This window comes from Aspergillus pseudodeflectus (assembly GCF_044049435.1).
Source record: "Aspergillus pseudodeflectus strain CBS 756.74 chromosome Unknown BJX68scaffold_7, whole genome shotgun sequence".
NCBI classification, from domain to species: Eukaryota; Fungi; Ascomycota; class Eurotiomycetes; order Eurotiales; family Aspergillaceae; genus Aspergillus; species Aspergillus pseudodeflectus.
Window position 1 is genome coordinate 832,858 of NW_027263783.1, and position 27,520 is coordinate 860,377.

General features: G+C 51.0%; 11 protein-coding genes across 11 annotated transcripts; 4 read left to right on the plus strand and 7 right to left on the minus strand.

Moving 5' to 3' along the window:
- Positions 1–349: 349 nt before the first annotated feature.
- On the minus strand, positions 350–2,604 carry BJX68DRAFT_195212 (uncharacterized protein). Its single transcript, XM_071037461.1, has one exon. It carries the CDS (start codon positions 2,474–2,476, stop codon positions 401–403), a length of 2,076 nt encoding a protein of 691 aa, XP_070902878.1. The 5' UTR covers positions 2,477–2,604; the 3' UTR covers positions 350–400.
- A 2,879-nt stretch (positions 2,605–5,483) lies between these two features.
- Positions 5,484–6,063, minus strand: BJX68DRAFT_263539 (uncharacterized protein; the record flags this gene model as incomplete). Its single annotated transcript, XM_071044712.1, has 2 exons — positions 5,484–5,879; positions 5,989–6,063. The coding sequence occupies 2 exons, from the start codon at positions 6,061–6,063 to the stop codon at positions 5,484–5,486; spliced, it is 471 nt and encodes a 156-aa protein (XP_070902879.1).
- Positions 6,064–6,424: 361 nt separating this feature from the next.
- Positions 6,425–7,697, minus strand: BJX68DRAFT_229933 (3' exoribonuclease family protein). Its single transcript, XM_071039130.1, has 2 exons — positions 7,490–7,697; positions 6,425–7,439 (listed from the first exon to the last, which is right to left on the minus strand). The coding sequence occupies exons 1-2, from the start codon at positions 7,623–7,625 to the stop codon at positions 6,607–6,609; spliced, it is 969 nt and encodes a 322-aa protein (XP_070902880.1). The 5' UTR covers positions 7,626–7,697; the 3' UTR covers positions 6,425–6,606.
- Positions 7,698–9,685: 1,988 nt separating this feature from the next.
- BJX68DRAFT_195266 (uncharacterized protein) lies at positions 9,686–11,012 on the plus strand. The gene has a single exon (XM_071037462.1). It carries the CDS (start codon positions 9,782–9,784, stop codon positions 10,814–10,816), a length of 1,035 nt encoding a protein of 344 aa, XP_070902881.1. The 5' UTR covers positions 9,686–9,781; the 3' UTR covers positions 10,817–11,012.
- Positions 11,013–11,030: 18 nt separating this feature from the next.
- BJX68DRAFT_229941 (phosphatidylethanolamine N-methyltransferase) lies at positions 11,031–14,569 on the minus strand. The gene is made up of 3 exons (XM_071039131.1): positions 14,368–14,569; positions 11,666–14,249; positions 11,031–11,612 (listed from the first exon to the last, which is right to left on the minus strand). Exons 1-3 carry the CDS (start codon positions 14,537–14,539, stop codon positions 11,489–11,491), a joined length of 2,880 nt encoding a protein of 959 aa, XP_070902882.1. The 5' UTR covers positions 14,540–14,569; the 3' UTR covers positions 11,031–11,488.
- Positions 14,570–16,207: 1,638 nt separating this feature from the next.
- Positions 16,208–18,266, plus strand: BJX68DRAFT_279289 (alpha/beta fold hydrolase; the record flags this gene model as incomplete). Its single annotated transcript, XM_071048704.1, has 3 exons — positions 16,208–17,147; positions 17,198–18,138; positions 18,215–18,266. The coding sequence occupies exons 1-3, from the start codon at positions 16,818–16,820 to the stop codon at positions 18,264–18,266; spliced, it is 1,323 nt and encodes a 440-aa protein (XP_070902883.1). The 5' UTR covers positions 16,208–16,817.
- A 1,175-nt stretch (positions 18,267–19,441) lies between these two features.
- Positions 19,442–20,879, plus strand: nbp35 (Fe-S cluster-binding ATPase). The gene is made up of 2 exons (XM_071039132.1): positions 19,442–19,750; positions 19,814–20,879. The coding sequence occupies exons 1-2, from the start codon at positions 19,666–19,668 to the stop codon at positions 20,752–20,754; spliced, it is 1,026 nt and encodes a 341-aa protein (XP_070902884.1). The 5' UTR covers positions 19,442–19,665; the 3' UTR covers positions 20,755–20,879.
- Positions 20,880–20,999: 120 nt separating this feature from the next.
- BJX68DRAFT_263544 (uncharacterized protein) lies at positions 21,000–22,375 on the minus strand (the record flags this gene model as incomplete). Its single annotated transcript, XM_071044713.1, has 6 exons — positions 21,000–21,283; positions 21,518–21,777; positions 21,878–22,001; positions 22,053–22,120; positions 22,152–22,180; positions 22,238–22,375. 6 exons carry the CDS (start codon positions 22,373–22,375, stop codon positions 21,000–21,002), a joined length of 903 nt encoding a protein of 300 aa, XP_070902885.1.
- A 781-nt stretch (positions 22,376–23,156) lies between these two features.
- Positions 23,157–23,724, minus strand: BJX68DRAFT_195383 (uncharacterized protein). The gene has a single exon (XM_071037463.1). It carries the CDS (start codon positions 23,594–23,596, stop codon positions 23,222–23,224), a length of 375 nt encoding a protein of 124 aa, XP_070902886.1. The 5' UTR covers positions 23,597–23,724; the 3' UTR covers positions 23,157–23,221.
- BJX68DRAFT_263545 (uncharacterized protein) lies at positions 23,678–24,688 on the minus strand (the record flags this gene model as incomplete). Its single annotated transcript, XM_071044714.1, has 5 exons — positions 23,678–23,756; positions 23,840–23,955; positions 24,021–24,322; positions 24,371–24,378; positions 24,453–24,688. The coding sequence occupies 5 exons, from the start codon at positions 24,686–24,688 to the stop codon at positions 23,678–23,680; spliced, it is 741 nt and encodes a 246-aa protein (XP_070902887.1).
- Positions 24,689–25,542: 854 nt separating this feature from the next.
- BJX68DRAFT_229953 (pepsin-like aspartic protease) lies at positions 25,543–27,402 on the plus strand. The gene is made up of 3 exons (XM_071039133.1): positions 25,543–26,287; positions 26,334–27,097; positions 27,147–27,402. Exons 1-3 carry the CDS (start codon positions 25,902–25,904, stop codon positions 27,272–27,274), a joined length of 1,278 nt encoding a protein of 425 aa, XP_070902888.1. The 5' UTR covers positions 25,543–25,901; the 3' UTR covers positions 27,275–27,402.
- Positions 27,403–27,520: the final 118 nt, after the last annotated feature.

Here is a 27,520-nt window from a genome sequence, read left to right on the forward strand (position 1 = left end):
TAACCCACTAGTCAAAGTGGGTATGTATTATTGTCTTCAGTGTGTCCTATACAGTAGTAGGACAACATATGCCACCAGTTTGTGCATATAAAAAGAGATAAGACGGACGGATGGACGGACCGTGGGGAATATGTCCAGACAATTCGAGAGCAATAAGCCGGTTAGATAGAACCAGATGGTTTTCAAGGAAAGGTTGCGCAATGCTAATGAGGGAGAGTTGTGGAGGGAGCGATAGGTTACTTTTGCCTAGGCAGGATTCCCACCAAGCAGTCAAGACTTGGGTCGTGGTGTCATGTTAGAGTTTATGGAAGGGAGAGGAGAGAGAGAGAGAGAGAGAGAGTGTGTGTGTGTGTGTGTGTGTGTGTGTATGAATGACAAAGCGCCATGTGGGTGCTGTGAATCAATAAGATTCGACTGACCGGCCGCCTGGACTCTGATGCTCATTCCTAGTGAATGAATTCCGCAAATTTTGGCCGTGGCTTGACTTTCTGGGCCAGTTCATCAGCCGGTATGCGTTTCGCGGTGATGTGTTCTCAGCGACATAGGTCACATTATTTTCGTCAACACCATGGATCTGAACCCGAGGAATGCTAGGAACGCTGGGAAGATGGATAATTTCTGAGTCACTATCGTTTGTTGAAAAGCTGTTTGGGCTGTCGTCGGCAGACGGCGAAGTCTGGGCGCGCATATGAAGGACCGAAGGTGCGGCCGTCGAGCTTGGGCGGCTTCCGTTGCTCTTCGAGGTATTTTTGCTCCGTTTGGTGTCATTGGACTTCTCGGAGCGCAAGATGAGATCCATATATGTCAGTTGCTCTTTGGGCGGGTTTGGCGGTTGCTCCATCGTTTCAAAGAACCCAGGAGAAGGAAGTGGAGCGTCTGTATGCCGTCGTCGGTTGGGGGCATTGAGTGAGATGTTGGCGGGAATACTCGTCGATATACTCTTTCGGGCTTCCGAGTCTCGTCTGTGTCTCTTAAATGAGCCCTTGCGAATAAGCTTCGACAATTGCCCATCCTTCAGAGAAATGGAACCAGATGTTCGTCGTGCTCTTGGGCCCTTTTCAAACGAGTGTTGAAAAGGAGATGGTGTAAACGGGGGACCTGGCTCAGGAACAGGGACTCGCTGGAAAGCCTCGTGTGAGTTTATTTCGCGGATAATCGCGTCTTGAAGAGTTTCAAAGGTCGGATGCGGTGATATGGCCTGGCTGGAGGCATATGCTTTGCGGAACATATCCATAATCTCAGCGACTTTCTGATTCGAGCTTGGAAGCGGAGAGGGTATTGGTGTCGGTGTTGCGACCGGTAGAGGACTGTTCATGACCTCTGCGATACTAGGGTTCTGTTTCGTTTCGTGGCTGCTTGGGGTTGGGGGTTGGATGGCACGGTGAACAATTTTCTTCGGCCTTCCCCGAGCAGCCAATTCGGTATTGATGGAAAGGTCCAAGACATTTTTTTTTGAAGAGGCCTTCCGTTCGTATTTTGGTCGTTTTGGTACTTCTGACATGCTCGGCAAATGGGGGCTTGGGGTCAATGTTTCTCGTGAATCTTGCTGCCTCCGACTGTCATTCGGGCTACGCTGGACGGATGCGATCGTTGGTAACGTTGGGCTGTCGGGTAGGGGAGTATTGCTCCAAGACTCTCCTTGTTTGTAAGCAGGAGGGACACCCAGATGGGTGTCAGTACGTGAGGAACCTCCGCGCGACGTAGAAGACTGCTCTGATAACACCGTTGGGGCCGATCTCTGCGTTCGCAGCAAGCCGGGCGTAGAAGGTGTTGAATCAGTCGAGTCAGCGACCACCTGATCCCGAAAGGATTTTGGGACAGAATAGAGTGCTTCCTGCGAAATCGAGTTCACAAGCTGGCTGTCTTTGGTCCTCGCACGTGGACGGGCTTTTACATCACCGCCATGCCGTTGATAATCTAATTGGTAAGAATGGCTGGTGTCAAGACGAGATGGAGAAGGGCTCCGAGAAAGGGACCGGTTCCTTCTTCGGTTCTGAGCGATGTTCCGGTCTGCAACATCCTCCTGGTACAGAGCTGAGATGATGCGACTGTAGGCATTCCTGCTCTGTCCACCGCGTGCTCGAAGAAACGGCGCCATGTTGCGTTCCGCGACGTCCTCATTGTAGGGAGTTATTGGAGACATCACGGCTGCAGACTGCATTTGGTAGCGATGAGACGAGAACAATGCATCAAGGAGGTCAACATGGCGTGGGTTCTTGGTCGTGCGACGGCTCGAAGCACGGGAAGGCGGAGCATACGAGGCAGGAGACATTGGTCGTGTCCTTAGCTGATCGTGCATCACCTCGAACTGCCTTTCAATGTTCTGGAAGTGTTCATTCTCACTCAACGCGGGGGAGTTTCTTGAATTCGGAGTGCGCCGTGGTGGACTCTGTGTAGTACTAGAGAGCTCTCGATTACCTGAAACCGGGGTCGATGGAGCCTTCTCCGCATGGAAGAGGCGTCGCAGAGCGACCATACTTGGTCAGTGCGCCCAACGAGGTCTGAGAAGCGAAGTATAGCTCCAAAGCTCACGCGAGCTGATAAAAACGAGAGTTGTAAAGAGGTCTGTTCTGGAAGACAACAATTGAGGGAAGGTGGGGGCGAATTGTAACGAATGGAAGCAATGGAAGCAATGGAAGCAATGGATCAACACGGTGAAAAAGGGCGAAAGAACGAAGAAGCCCGGAGTCATCACATCTCGTTCCTCAGGGAATGTAGGAAGTTGGAACGCCGTCAAGTCGCAGGTTCCCCGTCTGGAGGAGGAGAAAAGAGTTCAGAAACTGTCGCCATGCAGGAGAAGGGGAACAAAAGGAAAGAAAAGAGACAGCAACAGGCCAGGAACGGGCTGCTAACCAGAGGGCTCTGGAGTTTGCAGATCACACGAATTAATTCTCGATCAGGGGGGCTAAAATAGCTTACAAGTGGTCCAGGTCTCCATCCAAATCCCAGAACCCCGGGGCTGAATGAGCATGAAAAGGCTCGGAATGCGGCCGCGCCTGTACGAACGAGGAAGGAACAAGAGTCCAATTGCGTTGGGCATTGGATTTACCTGGAATATTGGGTCTTGATGTGTAAAGCCCGAGTCCGTAGTGCTATCTTCAGTGCCAACCGTAGAACGTGCGCATACAACAACGTCTTCATGCGGGCTCATGCGGGCCGGCAGCGTTAGACTCCCGTGACAGCAGCCCTGGAAGCTGGACTGACGGGCTCGGAATTTGGATCTTCACTCGCTCTGCTTCAAGCGTCGCAATTGATTCAGTCTAGCCATCTTTGGAGCTTCAAGGGTACGAGCAGGCTGAGCAGCCCATGGGGATAAATCCCGAGTACCAGGCACAACCTGAGGAAAGAAGAAACGACACCCGAAAGTCATAATTAGCAGAAGAAGCAAATCCATGACGACCAAAAAGCAAACAAAGAAGAAAAAAACCCAATTTCCAGGCACGAACTAGAGACAGCTCAAGATGGGGCTGATCGTCGCCAACAACCAACCGGCCTCATCTGCCAAGCTCCGCCCGGTTCCAGACCACGAGTTATCGGCATGGAACTGTTGGTTTTTGTCCATCAACAATGGCCGTCGAATTGTCACAGTCTGCAGCACGATCAGGAGCTTGAGAAGATGGAGAGGAAGAGGATGAGAATCACATGGCCCACACCAAAGTAACGAGCATCGCTCTTTGCTGAAAAAGGCACTAATCTCATCCTGACTTTAAGCTAGGTCAACCATCACACACCTGAAACACCGACTCGAAATAGCACAAATCTTGATCGGAATTGTACCTCCCTTGGCTCGCGAACTGAAATAAGGCAAATCAAAGATTGAGAACCTCAAAACGAGTCTATAAAAAGAGTATCAAATGGATCCGACCCTCTGGCCCCACGGTACACAAAAACGAATATCCATAGAACTCGATAACACCGCCACATTGACAGCTAACCCCTGAAACCATCGGCGTGACCAGACTCAACAGTCAATAGTTGCTCGGAACATAAGCCGTTGCGCTAGCGAAATGCATACTTGACAGCTGGAACAGTCGGATGGCGGAAGCCAAAAGTTGAGGCCGAGGAGGACGCTGCGCAACGCACACAATAATCGAGAATCGAGATATATGCAAGATGCGATTCATTGTGGTACATAATCGATATTCGATACGATAGATGAGATCTTAAAATCGAGCCTACTCAGCCTCTTGGGAGACCCAGCGCCGCTAGTCTCGGAACCCCTTTCCTCCTCCTCTTAGGCTCTTTGACCTTTGATGAGTCTCTATCTATCCAGTGGCCCTCGCTCTCACCTCACAGACCAGGACTAGCAACTATTGAACAAGTGATCGCCCACTCTTCTTGATCCAACCCGTCTTGCAACTGTTTTATGAACCGGCGCTCAACGCAACCAACGTTGAGTGTTGTAGAATCCGCTGAACAACGCAGAGAGACGCGGAAAAGAGCCAGCCTAACAAACCAACAACTCGCTTCCTGATCAATCACACAACCAGTGCTGGGGCCAGGTTCCCCATCCATCGCCAATTTGGTCAGCACCACGAGGAACCTCGAATTTGCTGTTCTTTGTTGTTGTTGGTTGCGGGGACTCCAACCCCAACTCCGCGATAGGCTAGTTCAGTGTGACAGCTCTCATACCCTGGCAGATGTCACAACGGCACGTAATCCCTGGCACGCGAAGGGTCCCTGCTTAATATATGCAACAGTAACGTTCTGGCTCTCAAGGAGTGCATTGACCCACGGTTTGTTGAGTAGCCCATACAAGCTGTCCAGCGTAAAGGTGTCGGTCGGAACTCGATCGAAGGTCCAAAAAAAATCTAGCTTATATCGTCGCGACGCCGCGGTAGACATATCTTGCAGAACAAGGATCCCTTCTGCCGTATGCAACTTTCCGAAACTAGTTTATCGCGCAGAAATAAAAGATAACGTTGGATTATTTCTATGTATAAACACGGCATATTGGCGGTTGAATCAAGCGATTCTTTCGACGTCTTGAAACCCTAATATATATCTCCAGACCGACAACCACCGATCATCCCAGCACCAGGGCAGTGAACCTGGTTGAAATATCAAATCACGAGCGGGAAGCCCAATAGCATGTCATCATACAAGAGAGTCCATTATACTAGTGCTCACTAACACTCAATGACTTATGATAAATTGATGCGATGCGACGCCGGAAACACAGGCCTGGAACGAACACTACCTACCGTCATTGTACGACCTCGAAAATCTGAAGTTGGACCAATTGGGGTCAATCTCACAAGCTATCTTTCCCAAAGAACAGCTGCATTATTCCTGGTTTATGGCCGCGAGTAACCCAGTTAACATAAGATACTGAAGATCCAACTGCCCCAATTCACTTCAACGCCAGACCACAAATTGCAGACCGGAAAACCCACCTGCGCAGTGGTGCTTTAGATACAACTTCTCTATCCTAAATCAGAAGGTAGACCTCGTGCGAAAGTCAAGCCACCTGAGAACCATCCCTAAATCTCCTCATCCATGAGATCATAAGTGGCCTCCTCAATGCCGCTATCCTCCTGGACCGCTTTGGCCTTGGCCTTTACATTCTTCTTCTTCAAACTCTTCTCAACACCCTTCTTGCTCTTTGCCTTAGGCGTAGCCACCTTCCTCTTCTTCTGCGGAGACGCAGGAGCGGAGACCATCTCCTCGTCCTCTTCAGTCGAATCGCCCGCGCCGGCGCCCATAGTGGTACAAGCAGGAGTAGGGGACGAAGCAAGGCCGTCAGTGGCTCCGTCGGTAGGCTTCAGATTATTGCCGTTGACCATCCCGCTCTCGATAAGCTTCTTCAGGCGTGAGTGGCGCATGCGTGCGGCGGTGCCTTTCAGGCCTGTTGCGGCGCCGACGGCTTTGAAGTCGATCTGTGAGGGGGTTGCTTGTGTTAGTGGAAGTTTTATGAGATAGGGTGAAGTAAAAGAGGGGAGAAAGTGGACGACGGATAAGGGACGGATGAGGGCCATTACTGCTTACCTTGGTGTAGTCCGAGTGGATCAGGCACAGGTAGAGGAACATCAGACTAGGGTCCGGGAGGGAGTTTGCAGGCATTTTTGCGAGATTGAGGTTGGTGTTTCTGGTTTGAAAGTGGTTGTAGGTGGTTAGGTAGAGGATGGCTTGACACTGATGTCGAGGTTGATAGTGGACAATGAGGTTGTTGTGGCAGGTCGATGGATGAACAGTTTGGAAAGTAAGAGGATGGTTTGTTTAAAAGAGGGATGAGAGATGAAAGGGGAGAGAAGAGGGGAGTGTTAATGAAGGGTTGTTTTTTTAATAATGAGGGTTAACACTGAGGATTAGTTGGCGACGCCGAGCAAGACCTCACTTCTGTGGAATGACGAGGTAGATAGATAGTAGGTAGCTGTTCAAAACAAGTGAATGCTATCACAGGCCATATTCCCGACATTACTTGGCTGGCTTCATTTACCATGACATTGAGAACTGAGACTCCACTATTCAGGCGACATTGGAAAGCAAGAATATAGGAAGAGGGTGGGGTGCGGGGGCGGGGGCTGCTACAGGTTGATAAGAAAGAGGACGAGTGATGGGGGTTTGCATTGGAATAAACGTGAAGGCATGATGTTGTATATTGCATTATGTAGATTTTCCACTCGACAAACCGGCAAACCGCTCTGCCGATTCGAGAACGGCTTCTGCAAGCACCGAGTGCGCTCCACGAGCCGCATCTACAGCACCGTCTATCAGCGCCTCGTGGGTGAGATTCTTATCGGCAGTCCCTACCGATGCCTTCGAGATGTCTCCCTTGAGCCACAGCTCAGTAATCTCATCGCGCGCCGGCATATAGGCAACCACACAAGCCGACAAGATCGACCGGTGATCCGCCGGGTCCGTATCAAGCATCAGCTTCGGCGCTGAAGTGTTCCCCTCAGTAGTTTCATCGGCAACCACTGCAGCCACACCTCCAGCAACAAGATCAAGACAGTCGATTCGTGCGTCAGCAATAGCCGCAGACGCAGCCGTAATGCACCCGGCCAGAACATTCATCATTCCCCAAGCCGCATCATGAGAGTCGGGCGCGTCGCCCCACCACCGGTCATCCTCCGCTTCCAAGACCGTGATGGTAATATCGAGGCCACTCTTTGGCCACCTCTCTGCAACAATGGCACCCCTAAGGGCAGTCTCTAGGTGCACACAGAGATCACGTTCGCTGGCATCGCGGATATGCCCTTTGCGCTGCCGAGCCGCAAACGGTGCGTACTTGACGTGTGTGGTGAGGACGAGGTTGGGAGAGAATGTCGCGGATCGAGCTAGTGGCTTGGGGCCGTGTACTGTGCATGCGAGTTTGAGTGATGAGGAGGGTGGGATGAGGGATTGAGGTGATGCCCGCGCAGCGGAAAGAGAGGCAGAAGGTTCGAATTCGAGGTAGGAGGATCCGGAAGCTGAAGGGATGAGGCCGGTTTTGAGGACTAGGGAGAAATCAGTTTTAAGCCCGATTAGAAGGGTTTGCAAGCCTTACAGATTTTCCGCAGCTCATTTGGCTGCCTTTGACGTCGCGGTCTCTCCGCCGCAACGGCAGTGGGCTTGATGAAAGAAGCAAAGACTGGAGGCCGTGTGCCGCCAGGCGGCCCATTGATTCTTCGTCTGTCAGTCATTACACATGTCTTGGGCTCTCCAACAGTCTCTGCCCGATCGAGAATACCCAGATAAAGCGGTTAAAGAAAGATACCAAGTCTTGAGGAAGCTGGCGTTGATCCCAGGCGGAATCTACATTTTCGAGATGTTTGCACTGTTTGCCGTGGGTGGACCCGCTCTCCTCACCTATTTTTTCTCGCTTTTCTTTTCTGTTTCTCTTCCTCTTCCCACACACTCGCAGCTTTCGACAGCTTGCCCTTCAAATGTTCGAAGGCGCCATTTGCTGCCCTGTTATTTCGTATATTATCACCAGTCTGACTCGATGCTAACTGTATTATGTGAGTTTATCCCCATCATTGATTTACCTGCTCTTCCATGAGGAAACCGATCCAAAATCTTAGTTCTGGCGACAAACAAATGGGCCATTGAACAACATGCACTACCATCTGACATTCATTTTACAACGCTATACATTCCTCCTAAGATGTATTTCTGGTCTTCTTACTGACAAGATCCCAGGTAGTCTAGCTGATCGAAGATCATCCTTGTCTCGTTGACTAGAGGTAAGAATTTCTGCTTTTTTCCCGCAGCACGTTTTGTGATGAGACAAATTTTTTTTCAGTTCTGCTTCTGCAAACATCTTGAAGAAAAACAAATACCTTACCAAACCTTCTGATCCAACTCATTACCCTTTCCATGTCACCGCTTTCTCTTGAGGTCTAACAAGCTGACATTCGAAAAGATAGGGCTTGTGATTTGCTCTTAGCGTTATGCCAAAAGGTACAAAGCCTTTCCTTCCACAGGCGTCGCATATACCCGCATTACCTTTTATGATGACACCTAGTCAATCCATTCAATGATTCTCTTTGAGAAATCTCCTTTCGAGCCTGCATCGGCCGACGAGACGTTGCACTTGGACTCATCGATCCACTTTCCGCCTCCCTAATACCGGACCTATTCCGTCTGCTTCTTCGAAAGCGCTGTGAATTGGGAGGATGGTTGTGGAGTGTTGGAGGGTGGGCTCACATCGTTGTACTCTTCGCATTGTTCGAGTAGCTATTGCTTGCTTGACTTGTGTCAGGTCTTCCTGGGAAACTGTTGTCCGTCTTGGGTGACATGCTCTTGGGTCGTACTTGGCAGAGGATGGGATGAATTAACCGGCTTGCCTGATCAAATTGCAGCCAGTGTGCTGGCATTGTCATATTTTCTTGCACAAGTTACATTCGAGCACGGCAGCTAACGCGTCGCTCAGATGTAGTGCACATATTACGACTTGAGGTCTAACCAAGGTCAGGTCTGAAATGAGCTGTCTTTCCAAGAGTGAGTCCTATCAAATCTCCTTCCAAGTTCGATTCATCGCCAGCCTTCTTCTATCCACTGCTTCGTCAAACATATGATCAGATGATGAAATATTTTCGGATGTAAACTCACAGACCTGTTCTGAATTGCGCAAACAATTGTGTGGAGATTTCCGTTGCCTTCCTTCTGAATTGATCATACCCCCTACACTATGCTGTTCTCCATGACCATTAAGGGCTCAGGCTAACATTGCCTGACAGAGATCGAAAGCTTATCTAGTTGTCTATGAAGTCAAATCAAAACACCATAATGGATTTTTACTTGCTCATTCACGTCACTATTGTAACCTTATCTCCCTCCTTCGTACATATATCATGACCTCTTCTGTTCACTCTACGCCTCTTGTTTCCAATGCACCCTTCATTTGCCCGAAGCACCCGTCGGACCTCCCCTCGCACGAAAAGTAAACAAGTGATCCCTAACCTCGCCGCAAGATTCAGCATGGAAGGCGGAGCCACTCATTTGCATGAGTTCGACTCTCGAAAATACGAACTCCAGGCCTTATTGCACAACCCAGACTTCAGGGATGATGTACCTAATATAAGGGCGGCGCTTGAATATTATCGGGAAAACGCAATACCCCATGATGAGAAAGGTTGTATCATGTTCTACAATGGCAAAAGGATTCATGTACTGGATAGCGCCTCCCTCCAATATTCCGGAAGGCTCTGGATTGAGGTATGCCGGTTGATTCTCAATCCAATGATCGTGGACCAGGACCTCTAATTGGAAACAGAAATTCTCCTCTCGTCTTAATCTCAGCCGGGTGACCAAAGAACTCGTGGCCTTGCGGAAAGTTGAAGTGTTGACGGTCAAGATGGAACCAAGTCACCCCTGCAGCCAACGTGGTCCGCCTTCTCATAGCTCACCAGAGCCCATGGTGACACCGGACTCGGCGGCTACGGCTAATGGCTCGGTGGTCTCGACCCCTACTATACCATCTCTCTTGTCAGAGCCTTCATTATCGGAGCGGGGAGAAGAGATACACAGATCTGACGCGAACACAAGTGCAAGCTCAGGATTCGCGCCAGAAACCTCGAACGGTTGCCAACTCGGCCCAGCGATGCTCGCCCGTCCAGAAGACACAGTCCCAGCAATCCGCGTGGCGCTTCCGCCACAGAGCAATGCAACTAGATGGCCAGCGAGCCAGAGTTATTTCGACTCCCTGAATCGCTTGGAGGAGGAATGGAATGCTCACAAAAGGCCCCTACATTACGACGTGATGTCTGCCGACACCACTTACCCATTCTCTATGTCGTTCACAGAGGCAGACGAATTGACCAAAAAAATGGAACACTCGCTTCTGGAGCAGCAGGCCCCCGGACAAGCCCCATCGAAAGAGCCCAAATCAAAACTCACCGACCCCGCTGGTCGCCATTTTCGCGTTTGCCGTGCCTGCAGGGGAGCCGGTGATGTCCCTGACGAACCCGAGTGGTATCTTGGCGGTAGGCATGGTGTGGAAGGTGCTGCATCCATCCCCTGGACAGACTTCTCTGCAAAAAGGAAGAATATCACACCCAGCTTGTCTCGCACCGAGATGGAAATGTTGGGGCATGACGCTGCTCAACGAGGAACCCGTCCCGTCCGGACATTCCACCGACCGTCCCACAGCCGCGACTGGCCTGTAGACAAACTAGACGATGTCAGCAACCCTGCTGTAGCTCGTGCTGATGGTTTCGCTCCCAATCCTCCTGTTATGCCTGGGCCCGAGGATCCTCCTTCTCATCTAGAGTCTAAACCCTCTGAGCCACTCGAACTTGATGCTAGTGCTTCTGAGAGAATTTCACGCGCACTGGAACGTCTCGAGGCGAAACTGATACTTCTAGAATCCAGGCTCGATGATATGGATTAAGAGGAAGGGTCTGATCTTGGCTTTATGGGCTTATCATGTCATGTTCTGATCTGTGCTGTCTGGTTGTGATATGAGGTACTGTGAAATATATCCTAGGAAGTGGACTCGATGTGGTAGGATTCGTTTGATAGTTTAACAGGAGCATTGGCAATAATTTGGAAAATGCCATTTGGTGTATGGAAAACTGAAGATTTTTAAGGTAATATAAATTGACTACTTTGATATAATGATATTTATGTCCTAACAATGTATATGTACGAAAGCAAGAAAGGAAGCGACACCACCCAACTACCGCCTACTCCCCGTGTAGTCCATGCAAAACACCCCCCTCTAGTGATATATCCTGTATCCATGGGAAAGGACAATCAAAGCCAGGAACCACTTTGCCGAACTCCCCTGTTCCCCTTTTTTATTTTCCATTTTCTTCATTTCATCAGGGTTGAGAGAGCGTTAGGATGGATAAAGATTATCAGCCCCAGGCACTCAATCTGACGTCTAAACATGTCCATCTCTATGGCGGCCGTTTCAGGTATTCGTAAGCCATCTCACTGGGAGTTTATTCTTTGCCCTCAGTTGGCGTGGTGGCGCCGTTTCGGGAAATACTATAAGGAGCCTAGTGATTGTGATGTTAGTAAGGCAAGACGCGAAGGCTGAGTGAGGTTGAGATAGGGATTAAAGGGATTCGGAGTTGAAGGTCCGACTTACCAGGACTCTCTTTGCGTTGCAGATCCGCCGGGCGAGGTTGCGGACATTGCCGTCGGAGCGGACGACCTCAGGGGCGAACTCAACACCGAACCTAGAAATGGGTTAGCACAACCATGACTGCAGTAAATAGGTATAAGGGCTCACATTTGGTGAACGGCAAAAACGACTCTCTTGGCGAATTTACCATCCCGATCGACCAAGCTTCCGTACTGTTCCTCGACAGTCTCCGGTGCGATCTCCGGGTCTAGGTCGAAGCAGTTCTGGACCACAGGCAAAAGGCTCGTTTCAACGGCTGTCTGGGACATGTCAAAGTGATCTTCCTCTTCGAAACGAGGAATACGGATCTCAAACGGTCTTGAGATGGCCATGACATTGTGCTTGCCGTTGTGGTGGTAGCGGAATTCAAATACACCTTGGCTCCAAAAGAGCTTGTCTCCGGAGAAAGACACCTCACCAGTTGCGATTTCGTGCTTGTCCCCACCGTCAATTTGGATGGTTGAGACAAGATCACTGGTGATAATGCCCTTTTCGCAGGTGAGGTTGTCGTACGAGCCTTCATTGATGGCAACCCATCTGCCTTGGGAAGACACGCGGGAGACCTCTCGGGATGTGTTGTCAGTAACCTTGTACAGACCAATCCAGTCCTTCTTGCTGTGGTTGAGAGGGGCAGTCCATTTGACTTTAACCGGGGCACCGTACGGGAAGACGAGGTTTTCGAAGTCACCGCGTCGGTCAAGAGGCGTGCGAGCGGCGTCTCCCTCCTTGCTGAGGTCGCCTTCATCGAGAGGTAGTGAGCCACTTGCATCGACGGACAGAGAGTAGTCCCGCAGATCGTACCCGGCCAAGTCAGCATCAATGCGTGAGATGGTAACACGGGCAGGATATTTCTGGAAAAGCGCAGTTGTGTCCCGGACGAACGTGTTCACGCCAGCGGCGAGCTTAGGCCGTGCGCTGTCAATAATTTCTTCGATGAACTCGTACGACTCATCGAACATCTTGTCCACACTGCCGTGCAACTGTTTCAGTGAAGGCGGAAGGGACCGTTTCAGACTCTTTACAAGACCCGCATCTTGACGCAAGCTTCGGCCATACAGCTTCTGCATGTGAGGTCGTTCCACAAATTGAATGAAACCCAGGCTAAGTATGTGACTTAGGAAGGCGAGGAAAGCCACGGTGCCACTTGCGGTGATGAGAACAGCGCCCCAAACACCGGCCAAGCCCAGAACACGCTCAGGGTTGTTCAAGAAACGATAGATGCCATTGTAGGTCAGCTTGGGGGATTCATCAAAGAAGAAATCCCCATAGAACCAGCCAAATTCGCCGAGCGATTCGTAGATACTCATCGATGTCCAAAGTTGGAGACTGATAAGACTAGCTCCTAGCACATGGCGGAGAATAGCGAGACCGTACCCCCAATCAGAGGGAAAAGTGTACATCTTCCACACGGCTGCGATGAAGCTCGTGTAACACATGATCATGCTTAGGTGGTACGTGCCTTTCCATTGGTTCCACGCCTCATGAGGCGTCTCGCCATACTTGACAAAGTGCCGGGTCCATGCTTTACTACTGGACTGTCGATTGAGAAGATACCCGACACCCAAGGAATACCAGAGCCTCCAGACCGCGGCGTTCACCACAAAGAGGAACTGATACCAGGGTGTCGAAGGTGTCAAAACAGTCAACGAGAACATGAGGAACTGGACCAGGATAGACGAACTGTCCGTGATTCTATACAAGTCTAGATTGTTGAGCCCAAGGAGATTGTGAACAGAGGGGGGCGGACTGCTGAACGTTGGCGCGTGGGGCACAGCTTCATCGTGCAAGGATGGCGCATTTGGAGAATCCGGACGCTGCGATGTCGTCGAGACCGAGTCTTGATCGGTGATAGTGGGAGTACGTTTTCGCGGTGGGGGAGGATTGTACGTTTTGTCAATATGAGGATTCTCGACAAACACGAGGAAAGCGAATTGAGCTGCATGGGCGATAATAGAAATGAACAGCACCTTATAGCTTGCTGCCATCAGTGAAATACCGTAATAGCCGGCATATCCGACCGAATACATGGGGTGAGGTGCCATCTCAAAGACCCCGTCAAACGTCAAGTCTTGGTCGATGAGGTAGAAGAAATCACCCCAGTACCAGGCATAATCTTTGACCACCCGATGGGCGTCAAGCTTGACCCAGAGATTGAAGAGGAACAGTGCGATGCCGGAAGTCCACCGCAGGATGGTCATCAGCACGCTTTCGTTAGTAGGATGCCGGCTACAGGCGATCGCAAAGAGGCAGTAAGAGGTGAAGTCACACATCAAGATCAGGTCTACCAGGCGTCTGAAGACAAGCCAGGTATTGTACTCAATCGGAGCTTCCTCGAAGGAATAGTCGTGGGGGATTTTGGTTTCCAGTTCACGCTTGATCAAGTTATAAAGCTGAGGGTAAGGGTTCTTGCCGGTGGATGGGTTCACAAAGATATTCGACTTCTCAGCCCAGCGTACGAGGGTCTTGTGATGAGACTGGTTGTGAAGCAGCCAGCCAATCCCCGCATTGTAACCAGCACGCCAGAAGAGGTAAAGGGCTGCAAAGACAGGGACTCTGGCCGCTGCAGGGAGCACCCATAGCAGGAAAATGTGAGCAACGAGTATGGTCAAAACGAGTAGGTCAGAAAGGTTCTTTGGCTCGGAGGGCGACAAAAGCTGCGAGACCATGTCATGGGTTTGAGGCACGGTGAACACTAAACACGGCGATTGTTAGCTTCTTCAGCCTCTCCGAGTGTTTGGGTGATAACAAGGATAGCAACTTGTCCAATTGACACATTTCAAAGGAGGGTGGTGCTGAGAATAATTGCATACCTGTACCGTCTGGAGTACGACCAAAGGTCTTGCCCGCCTTGTCCTTGCCATTGCTCTCGGGTGTGACGGTGGGAATCTCAGAATTGACGTTTAGGTCAGAATAAGAGGCCACATTCCGTTCCCGTAGCCCATCGCTCGGGAGCTGAGTGCCTGTTGAGAGGCCGCAATCCATAATTTTGAGTGCGTTGAGAGGCGGAGAGTTGTTGAGAAGCGAAAAGAAGGCGTTGGCATGTGATGGTCAGCGCTCTATTTAAGCCACTAACCCAAGCAGGGTCTTGTGATCTGATTGGCCCCTCCCCTGAGAGGGGCCAGCCCGCATTTGGAGATCCGATCACGTCACAGGAACTCGTCGCTGACTGGAATTTCGGCAACAAAGAGAGCATGAGACAGTTTTATGCAAGACTTCACTTGAGGCAGTGCATCCCGTCTTACTGAATGTGGACCTCCCGAAGGCTGCATTGGAGAGACCTCGCCTAGGCTCGCCTCAGGCCAATGGCGGAGGAACGCTCGCCCAAGTGGGAGGGGAGGATCATCAGGGAGCCCCAGGGAAATCTTGCTTTTGACTTTCCTTGACAAAGCTAACGCGAATGATAGTCTTATGTTTACTGCAGAGCGCAGAGGTATAAAGGAGTCCCTTATGCATGGATTGGACCCCTGCTTGCGCTGTGAGCGGCAACCGCGGGTTGCTGGGGTATTGCGAATCTTGCAATCCAAGCTTTGAGGAGCGACGAAATATTTCTCTTACTCACACCTATTATCCTTGAATTACATGCATACAGGGCGCCTTGATATTCGTCAGCTACCCCGGTCATCGCGGGTCAGCCAACCATTCACAGCTGCAGACATGGTTCCTCTTTGCATCCCACCCGCTTACCCCTGGTCAATGCGCAACGAGGCTCCGAGTTTATTGTTGGCGAGCCATTTTTTCTTTGTCCCGACCGTTGAGGTTCGATGTTTGGTTGCTTTGCACGACGACCCCGCCTTGATAAATCGGCTGCAGGGGATATGATATCATCACAGTGGGAAAGTTGCATCTCTGAGGAGCCAGGAGATCCTGGCTGCTCTCCCAAGGAGGCCGAGTGTCGGTTCAGACACCACATCTATGATACCTCTTATCCGATTCTGCGGCTAGTGATATTCTTGTTAGAAGGGAGTAGAGACTGTCAGGATTTACGCAGTCGCGTGGTGCCAACTACTCCGTTCCTAGGTTCCGCATTTTACTTGCGCCTATGTCAAACAAGGGCTCATTTTGCCCCCCTTGTCCGCTCAGCGAGTGTTGTGACATCGGACTCACGGTTGATCACAAAGATAGCCCCACTGACACAGGTTCTCAAAAACTCGAAGTGCTCAAAGCATTTCCTCAGCTTCAAATGATATGAAGTTACCCGGATCTTCTAATGATAGTCGCCGATTGGATCGAAGGCGCACCATGCACGCGTACTAAGCACATGTGCGCTGCAATGTCCTTGAAGAAAGCCATGTGCATTCATGTCATGCTGGTGTACCAGATGTCCGGACCATCAAAGCTGATAACAGCCTCAGAGGGCTTTTGATCCAGTGCGTTTCTCAGGACAGCAAATGAACGACATACTATTGATGGGGAGTTCGAGACTCAACGATGACAAACCAGGGTTTTGTGGAAAGTAGCCCGAGCACGAGGACTTGTGAGAGAAAGCTACGATGATCCCGAGACGCCGAGACGGTATGCCGTTGTGTCCTAGATATTGGTCAAAGTTTGCGAAACGAAGGCGAGAACCCGAGTGCGGCTTGCTCAGGGCGCATTGATAGCTTCGACCACGAGGATGTGTTTGCTCAAACAGGAAAAGGTCGAAGCAACCAGACTCCTTGGCATTTGGATCACGCTGGTTAAAGCTTGAGATTGAATTGAAGTTAAGCGAGAAGCAATTGACGGCTATCGCTTTTGTACTTCGATTTCCCGCAAGCTTCCCCAGTCACATATAGCCGACGGACTTTTGAAAGAGCCGGCAGGTACTTTGTGTTCTCGTCCAAGGTTCACAGATCCATAGGCCCGAGTCTCTCGAAAGACGCCAACGCAGCGGATCTGAACCTGATTCAAGCTTAGGCGCTCGAGTGTCCTTGAACTTGAACTGTACACTGTATGCGTTGTAGAGACCAAGTTTGAGTGGAGCGCGAACTAACGAATCTGAAAGGGCCAGACTCTCGGTTCCATGTCTTCCGAACGAACCTCGTTGGCTGATGAAAAGGCGAGCTCAGCAACTTGCTAAGATACTGTCCCCTCGATGGTGGTTATGGCTTTGATCATGGTAGCACAGCGCATGACTTCATGCGGAGACCCCGCGCGGGGTTTGCGGGCATGGATATAAATTGTCATCATCATCTTCTCCAGCTTTTCCAGATCTCGATCAACTCCCACTCACCTTACCTCATCTCTTCCAGACACCTATCTTATCTGAAGTCCAGCCTAAACAATGTCTACCAACAGCTCTGCGTATGCATGGAGGTCGCTACCAGAGGCAGCCAGTCCCGCTCTGAAGAAGTTAAACAAACTGTTGGATAATGACCCCCAATGGCAAGAATTCATCCACAATGAGGACATCCATAATCCGGTAACAATGGGCGTTCACTCGACCGGCTCAGATGATGCTATCCTAGTGTCTGTCGAGCCTGGCTCACGAACTACAGTGTCCATCGGCCGATCTTCACAGGCCGACTTTGCCCTAGTGGCCCAGCCTGAACACTGGGAGGTTTTTTTTTCTGCATCTCCCAAAGCTCCTTACACTAGCTTTGTTGGCATTCAGGTATGTACCCAATCATGGCAAGAACATAATTCGTAGCTAGGATACAGTAGGGAATGAACGTCGTTCAAGACGGAGCAGGCGTCCAAGGAGACCACGAGAAATTCAGACAGTTCGCCCATCTTACCACCCGACTCCTAGAGGTAATCCGCGAGGGGCTTCACGGGCCTTTCGCCGAAGACCAGCAAGCCGAGCCCGGCGAGGACCACCTTACAGGTAAATACGTCTTCATTGACCCACCCGTCTGGGGAAAAACCAAGGTCTTCTACGAAACCAGCGGTACCGGCCCGCAGGAAATCGTCTTCCTCCACACAGCAGGCAGCGACAGCCGGCAGTACCACGGCGTGATGAATGATTCCACCATGCGGTCGAGGTGCACAATGTACGCCATTGATCTTCCCGCGCACGGCCGCAGCTTTCCAGGCAAGAACCACCTCCCTGGGAACCACACCAAGACCGAGGAATCTTACGTCGGCGCAATCCGCGAGTTCATCAAGATGCTCAAGCTGAACACGCCCATTGTCTGTGGCGCCTCGATGGCTGGCCAGGTATGTGTTGCGGTTGCCATCCGCGCAGAAGAAGTCGGCGCAGGTGGAACGATCCCGCTCCAGGGCTGCGACTGTCTGACTATGAAGCGGCAATTCAACGACAAGTCGCCTGTCATCAACCAATCGCTCCTCAACCCGGATTGGATATACGGCATGATGGCTCCGAGCGCGCCGTTAGTGAACAAGCAGCTCATTTGGCATCTGTACAGCGCTCAGGCGTATGAGATCTTCCACGGGGATCTTGATTTCTACTTTGGGGGCTTTGATGCAAGGGACCGTGTTGCCAGCATTGATGTGAAGAAGTGTCCCATTTATTTCCTCACTGGTGAGTTTGACTGGAGTACTACTCCGCAGATGAGCGAGGCGACTGCGAAGAAGATCAAGGGCGCAAAGTTCAAGGCGATGGAGGGAGTGGGTCACTTCCCTGCTACCGAGAGCCCGGCGCGGTTTGTGAGTACTATTTCCGTTTCTTTTTTTTTTCTTTTTTCTTTTTTCGATTGGACATTGCTAATAACCACATAGATCCCGTACCTTTTGGAAAGCGATTGACTGGATTCAGAAGGCTCGTGCTTAGATTCGGAACCAACCGGCGGCTCCTGGTTCCATGTCTTCAAGACACAATGTCTTGGGGGTGACAAGTTGGAGTTTCATATTTGACTTTTCCCAAGTTAATGCATTTGGCAGCATTAGGGCAATTACTTCCAGAATGATTCAAATGGTCATATACAAACCAGGACCTCGACTGACATAAGAGTCTTGGGTCAAGAGCAAGTATTCTTCACCCTTGTATAGACACAAGTTCCTGGGCATATTAAGTGCCTAACTTGGATTCATTTTTAGACAAGCTAGGTTGCTCACTGGTCTGCTGTAATACCGTTGCGAATGCCCGCTCCCCTTCTCGAGTACGCCTTCACTTCATGTGCCGAAGAGGCTACCGTGCATAAGCGTCGTGACTATTCTTGCATTTCCGCGGAGCTATCTCAGCCATTTAGGCCTCAAGCTTGACGATCTTTGCTTCTCAAGCAGACAGTCGCCATGACACCATCCTGCCACCATATTGTATCACAACCTTTGTCCTTACCGGAGGAATGTTGGCCATACAGCACTCTCGTCTTCTCATTTCGGTTCGGTCCATGATTCGTTGATGGTAAGCTCGTTGGCATCGTGAAACAATATAGATAGCCACGAGAAAGACCACATGCGAACGAGGAGGACTGTGCTGCGGCATCGCCGCTGTGTATAGAGTCTCAAGCGTTACACGCCTTGATTCTGGAAAGCCTGGCCCTGTCGATTCCGACACCAGCCCCAAGTTACCGTGCTAGTCACTTCCATCAAGGGACTAACTCCAACTAATAATAGGATAGGAAGGTTGTGGATGGCCAGATATCCTGCAGAGAGGGTCTTCAGAGGGCAAGTGACATCACTTGTTGAAGGTGGGGAAGGCGACAAGGCTGCGTGAAGATGATTGCAGCCTCAGGCTATCATATCCTGCGGCGCGGATAAACCATTGTTCCGAGCCTTCCACAGAGGAATTACAATCCGATATTGGTACTAGGTTATATTCCCCGAGAAATGCTGTGCAAGATCTATTATGTAGTAGCCAAGTATACCCACTAGCAGAAATAAAGGACATCTGGTAGGTTTTGAAGTGAAGTGGCTGTTACTATCTAGTATGGACTGCACCAATCGCCACCCAAGCGTTTGTCATTTCCGGCCCGCGGGGTGTCGATTATCAAGCACACCTCCGATCCGCGGAAGCCTTGCCACACCTTTTATTTTTGATCTTTTCGACCTTCGCATAAACTCTCTCTCTCTAGAGAATAGACCCTATTTCCGAAGAGCATATCCCAGGAACCTACTCGTTACATAGCCCTCTCTTACCCTCGAGGCCGGACCTCGTTACCCCGCGATTTGATCGAACTCACACGAAACCATCTGCGCATCGAGGAAGCGTTGAACGCTCCGTCGGAGTCATGGCGCCCTCTTTCGAAGAGCCGACATCTACCTACCTCGAGGCACCGACAAAGACCCCTCCAAATCTCGTTGCGCCCGAGCCAGGTACGACGACCATCTCCCGACCACCCCACCTCTCTTCTCTCTACATACTAACAACCCCCGCAGAACACTGTCCAGGGCCCGAATCCGACCAAGCAGGCCAAGGCGACGCCTGCGCCGGCTGCCCAAACCAATCCATCTGCGCATCCGCGCCAAAAGGCCCAGACCCCGACATCCCCCTCATAACCTCGCGCCTCGCCTCCGTCCGACACAAGATCCTCGTCCTCTCCGGCAAAGGCGGCGTTGGCAAATCGACCTTTTCCTCCCTCCTCGCGCACGGCTTCGCCTCGAACCCGGATTCGACAGTTGGGATTATGGATACGGATATTTGTGGACCGAGCATTCCGAAGATGATGGGTGTTGAGTCGGAGACTATCCACGTTAGCAATGCGGGGTGGAGTCCCGTTTGGGTATCTGATAACTTGGGTGTGATGAGCGTGCAATTTATGCTACCGAATCGCGACGACGCGGTGATCTGGCGGGGTCCGAAGAAGAACGGGTTGATCAAGCAATTCCTCAAGGATGTGGACTGGGGCGAGATGGACTATTTGATTGTGGATACGCCACCGGGAACCTCGGACGAGCATCTCTCTGTGAACTCTCTGCTCAAGGAGAGTGGCGTCGACGGCGCTGTAGTCGTCACGACGCCGCAGGAAGTCTCCCTCCTCGATGTCCGGAAGGAGATTGACTTCTGCCGCAAGGCCGGGATCCGCATCCTGGGTCTCGTAGAGAATATGTCCGGGTTCGTCTGCCCGTCGTGCGATCACGAGTCCAAGATCTTCCGGGCGACGACCGGTGGTGGGAGACGCCTTGCGAAGAAAATGGGCATCCCTTTCCTCGGCGCCGTCCCGCTTGATCCTAGGGTTGGAATGGCGTGTGACTATGGCGAGAGCTTTGTCGACAATTTCCCTGATAGCCCGGCGTCTGTGGCGATTAAGCAGGTTGTAAGGGCTGTTGGGGAGTTGGTGGGCGAGGATCCGAAGGAGGTTCTCCCGGATGATGAGTGATTGCGCTTTTGTTCTTGTTCTGACTGCATTTTCATTGGAGTTTGTTGGCGTAAGAAGTTTTGATACCATCTGACTAGACCTTTTATAATATTAAGCATAAGATTCGTGATTATATCTATTGTGACTTGCCCTAGCCTTGCTCCAGTTACCAGTATATATCCTAGACCTCAACTTCCACACCGTATAAGACAAACCCCCTAATAACTCCCGGAGAACCCCTAAAGAGGCACACACTCAATCAAACTCTACCCCCCCGCAACCGGACTACAAATCCTGTTAATCCTCAACCCCGCCTTCTCCATAAGCTCAAGCCACTGCTGATGCGTCCTCTCGAGCGCTGCAAGCATAGTCATCATGGCGCTATCGACCTGCGTGACGTGCCAGTGTGCGCCGGAATTGGGGAGCACCATGTCGTTGATTAGGATGACGGAGTCGGGGCCCATGGCGGCGACGATGTTTTGCAGGATCAGCACGGCTTTGCTGTCCGGGTAGTTGCGCATTATGTTGCTGAGGAAGTAGCAGTGGGCGCCTGGGGAGTGGAGATATGTTTAGTCTAGGAGGAGGCGGGAGGGGAGAGGGTACCTGTAACAGGCTGCACCTGAAAGAAATAATGCTCCATGGCCTCGTCTCCCTTCATGCTTAATAACAGCCGGCAAAACAATCCCCATCTCCAGCACAATCATCCGATTCGTGATCTGCGGATTCAGCTGCTTTATCTCCACGGTATGATGTCAATACCACCACCGATATCAACAAAAAATACCTGCTCGGGGTCGAGGTCCTGCGCCTGTTTCGGCGATCGGGTACAGCTCGAACCACCGGGGTTTACTACTGTGGTGGATCTCCATGAAACGATTGAAGTGCGCGTGGGCTTCGGGTCGGGGTTGGACCCAGATGAAGGCTGGTTCTGGTGTGTTTAAGGCGATTTGCATTGGGGTGTCGGTGGGCGATGTGATGTCTTGGTATTTGTGTTTGATAAGGAGGTCGGGAAGGGTGATGATTGCGGGGGCGATGTAGCCGAAGCTGGAGGGAGTGGTTAGTCAATGATGAGCGAAGAAAAGATGAGGGTGTGATGTGGTGCTGGTCGTGATGGGTGATGTATCTGGAATTCCTAGAGACATACTTATGGTAAACACCGGATTGGACCGCAGGCATAGCTAGGGCCCGTGTGATATTATTGGCAGTGAAGCTGTCCTTGGCTGTCTCCTTGATAGTTCCTATGGAAGATAGGTAGCGCAAAACACGGCCTAACCATAGAGTCAATGGGATGTCATCAACAAATGCGGTAGTGGACATACCAAGCAAGCCTGGCGCGGCGCCTGCCTTTTCGGCCAACTCATCAACACTCAAGGGTGCACTACTTTCGCTGAGGTAGTTGAAGAGTCTCAGATCTATACCGACTCATGCTAGTGCTGATTTGAGTGTGCTATAGTACCATTAGCGAGGAATACTGATGTTAGAATGTGATATGCAAGGTATGTACCATGTAGCAGATGTGCTGCAATGTGTCGTGGGGAGTTTCAAGAGACAAAGAGAGGTCGCGAAGAGAGTGCAAAATTGTCCTTCGGGTGGCATTATCGGCGCCCTTGGCTAGGACTCGAACTTCGGCAGTACTGTCCATCGTGAGGGTTCTTTCGTTCTGGCGAAGTAGGAAGAGGATTGATAGTTTGAATGTTGTTGAGTCCGAGAGGTCGAGGAAGGCATGATGAGCCTCTCTTTATACCCTGGCTCCTCCTGGTCTTAGTGGGATGTTGTATGAGCGCTATAGAGGTTCGTGAGCTTAAACGTGAAGCAGCCATATACAAGCTGTGTGAGCAATTCCTCTTCTAGAAAGGCGCCATAGTACCGAAGAGGCTGAGGGGGGTCGAGATGAAGAAATACGCCCGGCCAATCAACAGGAGGGGAATCTTCACCCAATCTGGTCAAGCTCGATGAAGATGGAGCGCGATGGATCTAACATCCATGGCTCAGCTCTGACGGGCTTTGCGTACTCTGGCATCGTTGGGGCTCCCTGGAAGCCTGGAAGATAGAATAGCGTCGAACGGCGAGTCAGGTTCCTCAGCTTCAACGCTCGAAAGAACGACAAGGTAACGTAGCTCTACTGGCGGTATCGACCGCCCTGATATATCAAATTCCTGACCGTGAATGGCGATAGCGCAGCGTTGACGACGGCTGACATTGGCTGGCGCTGATGACCGCCGCTGCGGCTCAGAGCCTCAGACAAGCTTGGACCCGGATTGGCAACACACGTGGTGGGGCACAAGTGTGCGTGGGTTTAGTTCCATCTCTTAGAGGACGAGTGTTGGCCTAGCCGCTAGGGTTCATTGCGTTGCGTGTTACACTGCTCGTACGGTATACCTCCCAGAGCTTTTCCGCATTGTTCTCACCCGGCCGCTCGAAAAAGAAAAACCCATCCAAAAGAGTCAATGCCGCGGCCCAATCAGTTATTTCGAGGCGATCTGCCGTCTTAGACGAACGACGAACCATCAGTGGCATTCAAGTCCTTCAGATGCCGTGCCGACGACGACAAGGATCCAGAACAACAGATCGTCAGCCATGATCTGAAAGAGTCGGCAGAGTGGAGTGCAGGCTTCAACAAAGATCTTCTACAAGAAACGGGATAGAGCGAACCCATTGCAATGCCAAGATCCGAGTCAAGGTATGTATTAACAAGGCAAGTCTTAGAGGCTTTTGACTTGCTCCCAGTACCCACAAAGGACAAGCACAATGGTTGGTGGACTGCGAGGTTAATCACACTGTCGTCAAGCGGATTGACAAGAGACGGCCTCTGCAGCAAACTACACAAAGTTAACCGCTGAAAGAGCCGAAGCGAGAATTTCATGCCCAAATAAAGGTATTAACACCAAGGGGAGGAAAGAGATCAAGCCCCACTAGAAGATGCCTGTCGAGTATTGCGATGTGGTTAAGCAACTTTGGATTGTTCAAGCACTCTGTTTCGCCATGCAGATGACATGGGAACGCTGGCGGAGAGCGTGTCAAGACTGCTGTCATAAACGTACAACTTCCAGCGGGTTAGTACCACGGTCACTGTGTGTCGCGCATATTTCTACATTAAAACACATACCAGTATATTTGAGAAATAGCCAGGCCGTCCAAAAGGTCTAAACCACCTTGCATGTAAACGAGTCTGCGCAGACCGTTCATGTGGGCGTCAACGGCATGGATCTGTGCGGCAACGGCCTTTTCCCGATTAGCAAATACCTGATGGCTACTCCCTGCTGTAAAAAGAAAGGGAATGTACTCACCTCTACGCAAATCATATTAGCGACAATCAAAATTGCTGTTTCTAGCGAAGCATCGGTGAGGTTGTCCAGAATGGTCTGAAGCCCTTTGATGGATTTCGTACGCAGTTGCAGGGAATATATGGCGGACTGAAGATATAAAGACCTGTGACTGTTGGAATTCCTCTCAAGGCATGATTTGTGGTATGCGCTGGTAGCCAGCAGGACTTGTAGTAAGGCAGGTTGGCCCATGGATTTATGCCCCCACCAGGTAACCATGCCGTCAGCAGCAAACGGATAGATGGCGTGGGAGAATGTGTCTTTATCTGCGAATCGTTAGAGACTGGTGCCTCGATATTTTTTTTGATGCAGACTCACAGTGCTAAAAATAAGGGTCTATAGTATGTGTCATGCCAAGTGAGCAGAAGGGGTGGCGCTTCCAAATGAACAAGCCACCAGAGAGGCATTTTGGACTGCATCATCTTGTTGCGCGTGTTGAATAGCTTCAGTCGAGAGCTCAGGGGTCGAGTCGCTTGAGAATGGCCGCTGGATTGATGTTTTGTGTCGCCGAAGACGCTCGCCCCGCCGGCGCTGATGGTGTTTTTCTGCAGAAACGCGTGCTTTCTCCTGGACAGAGCCAGCCGCTGAGTTTTGGCATCCCCAAAGTCAACAAAAAGAAATTCCGAAGACATTGGGCGACGTGATATCGCTCAATCCTGGTGATAGAGATCTCGTTATCGCCGCAATGCACGTTTCAAAGCCCAAAAGTGGCCATGCTGTTCAGTGTTGGTAGCGCGTCTTCTATTCTGGTCGGCCTGGCTCCAGTGGGAGGCGATCGGTCGCCGGATCTACGCCGTGTAGAAGCATTTTAGGCCGGCTATCATTTCTTCAAGTTATTGATCGTCAACGCACTCTGGAGTAACTTTAAACACTTCTGACCCACAGATTCTTTGAGCTTGGCGGTGTTGAGTGCTGACAGCTGTGCCAGTTTTGCAGCAACGCCATTCTGGAGAGCACCATCTCGACGACTTAATCTTGGCACTGAACGAATCAACGGCCAGCCAATCTGTGAAAATGGGAGGATCTTGTGTATTGAGATTCTGAGAAAAAGCTGGACTTGATAATTGATCGAGGCAAGGTAAGTCCAAGGCTGGAAGCCTTATCGGCAGTGGGCACATGACGATAACGACAGAAGAGCAACATTGTGGGACGAACTCTTCCTCTGCAAACGCCTTGGATTCGGCATTTCGTCGAGGTTCCTGTCTCTGTTTCAACTGAATTATGACAGCTTGGTTGCTGCCTGAATGCGGTGTTGAGCTGTCGCCGCTGCTGAGTCCTGGACTCCTGGGTTGAACGCAAACTGGCCGAGAACTGGCCGAAAGTGTTTCAACTGCGCACCAGGGGGCTCCATGTTTCAGGACTATGGCAACGGGCCAGGCCCCGCGTCCTCGTTGGCTGGGGCAGTCGCCATTGTCTAGGCGCCAAGTCGAGCTATGCGCTTAATGGCGATCTCCGACTGCTCGAAACAATGACCCGTCAATCCACCGTGTCAGACAGATGAGATGAGGGGAGCTCGCCATTCGCAGCGGAGTGCGTAGGGAATTCTCCCTCGAACTGCTGCTTTGCACTTTATTTACTCTGCATCCCAGCCTTATGTTCTGATCATCCGCTTTTCTTCTCGAAATAGGTGCGACAACTGCTCTGAGAGTCTGTCCCCTATCCTTCCTTTCTTTCATCTTCTTTCCTTCGAGTAACACGGAGTCTGGTCTGGATCTGACTCCAACACTTTCGTTTTTATAATTCTGTGCGATTTGATTGCTCTGGAGCAAGTCTGTCGTTTCTCTCTTTGAGGCTGCGCGATACACTCTCTTTCGATTTCCCGGCCGCAGCAAGTAATCGATCGCGATGCGGGTACTCCTCTCACTCTTTTTCGCCCTCTGGCTCGGCTCTGGTGTGCTCTCTGCGCCCACTTTGAAGGATGGTAAAGGCCGGTCGTTCAAGGTTCAGGCTGTCCGGCGAAGCGACACTATCCATGGTCCGACGGCTCTGCGCAAAGCCTACCTCAAATACGGCATTGTCCCTTCCAACATTGGAATCGACTTGGAGGATTTTGAACCATTTGAGCCGAATGTCAAGGCTGCTGTCACTGATTCCAAGGCCGCAATTACCGAGCCAGACCAGAGTGGCGCCGTCAGTGCTGCATCCGTGGAGGGAGATGCTGCCTTTGTCTCGCCCATCAAGATTGGAGGCCAGGAGCTCGTCGTCACCTTTGACACGGGCTCGTCTGATGTGTAAGACTTTTTCCGAGGTTCATTGACACTGCTAATCTCGCGATAGATGGGTGATGAACACACGGCTCCCTAAGAGCTCAATTGAAGGGCGTTCGGCCTATGATCCCTCCAAGTCCTCTACGTTCTCGAACATGGAAGGCTCAACCTTTAACATCACTTACGGCGACGACTCGTACGCAATTGGCGGAGTAGGAACAGATACCATCAATGTCGGCGGCGTCACCGTCACCGGCCAAGCCATCGGTCTTCCCACACAAGTTTCTGCTTCATTCTTGGAAGACACCTACACGAACGGCTTAGTCGGCCTCGGCTTCGGTGGGCTCAACACGATCCAACCCCAACAGCAACGTTCATTCTTCGAGACAATCGCCGACGTTCTCGACGAACCCGTTCTCGGCGCCTCCCTCAAGAGCGAAAGCGTTGGCGAGTATGAATTCGGCGTCATCGACAAGTCAAAGTACAAGGGCGATCTGGTCAACGCTTCCGTCGATGCCTCGAGCGGATACTGGAAGTTCGAGTCCGCATACTACAAGGTCGGAAATGGAACTCTCAAGAAGAATGACCAGGCTACCGCGACTATCGCTGACACGGGAACCTCGCTTATGCTCCTCGACCAGCACGTCGTTGACGCCTACTATGCGCAAGTGCACGGCGCGCAGTATGTACCTAGCGCAACGGGCTACATCTACCCTTGTAGCGCGGAACTGCCAAACTTTTCCATTGCCATTGGACCTCAGCATCTGGCAACTGTCCCTGGTAGTCTGATGGGATTTTCGGAGGTTGGAACCAACACAACCACCGGGGAAACTGGCAAGTGCCCCTATACCGTACAACACAAACCTTGCTAACATGAATCCAGTCTGCTATGGTGGCATGCAATCAAACCAGGGTCTGTCGCTGCAGATCCTCGGCGACACATTCCTCAAGGCCTTCTACGTCGTCTTTGACCTACGTGGCCCTTCAATCGGCGTTGGCTCTCCGGCATGATCATCAGCGTCATCGAATCACACTCCTTTTGCACAAGCTTTCCAGCCGTCTTAATAGATAACTAATCAAAAGATAGAGCTGTCTGTACCGCTAATACATTTGTATATATTACCCTCAGATTCGCTGAGCGTCTCATATAATGGTATTTTTATGTATCATTAACTTACGATGCGCCACCGGGTGGTTTGCAATCAAGCAAACTTTATTATTACTTCTGAAGTCACATAAAATGCCCCGCGCGCTCTC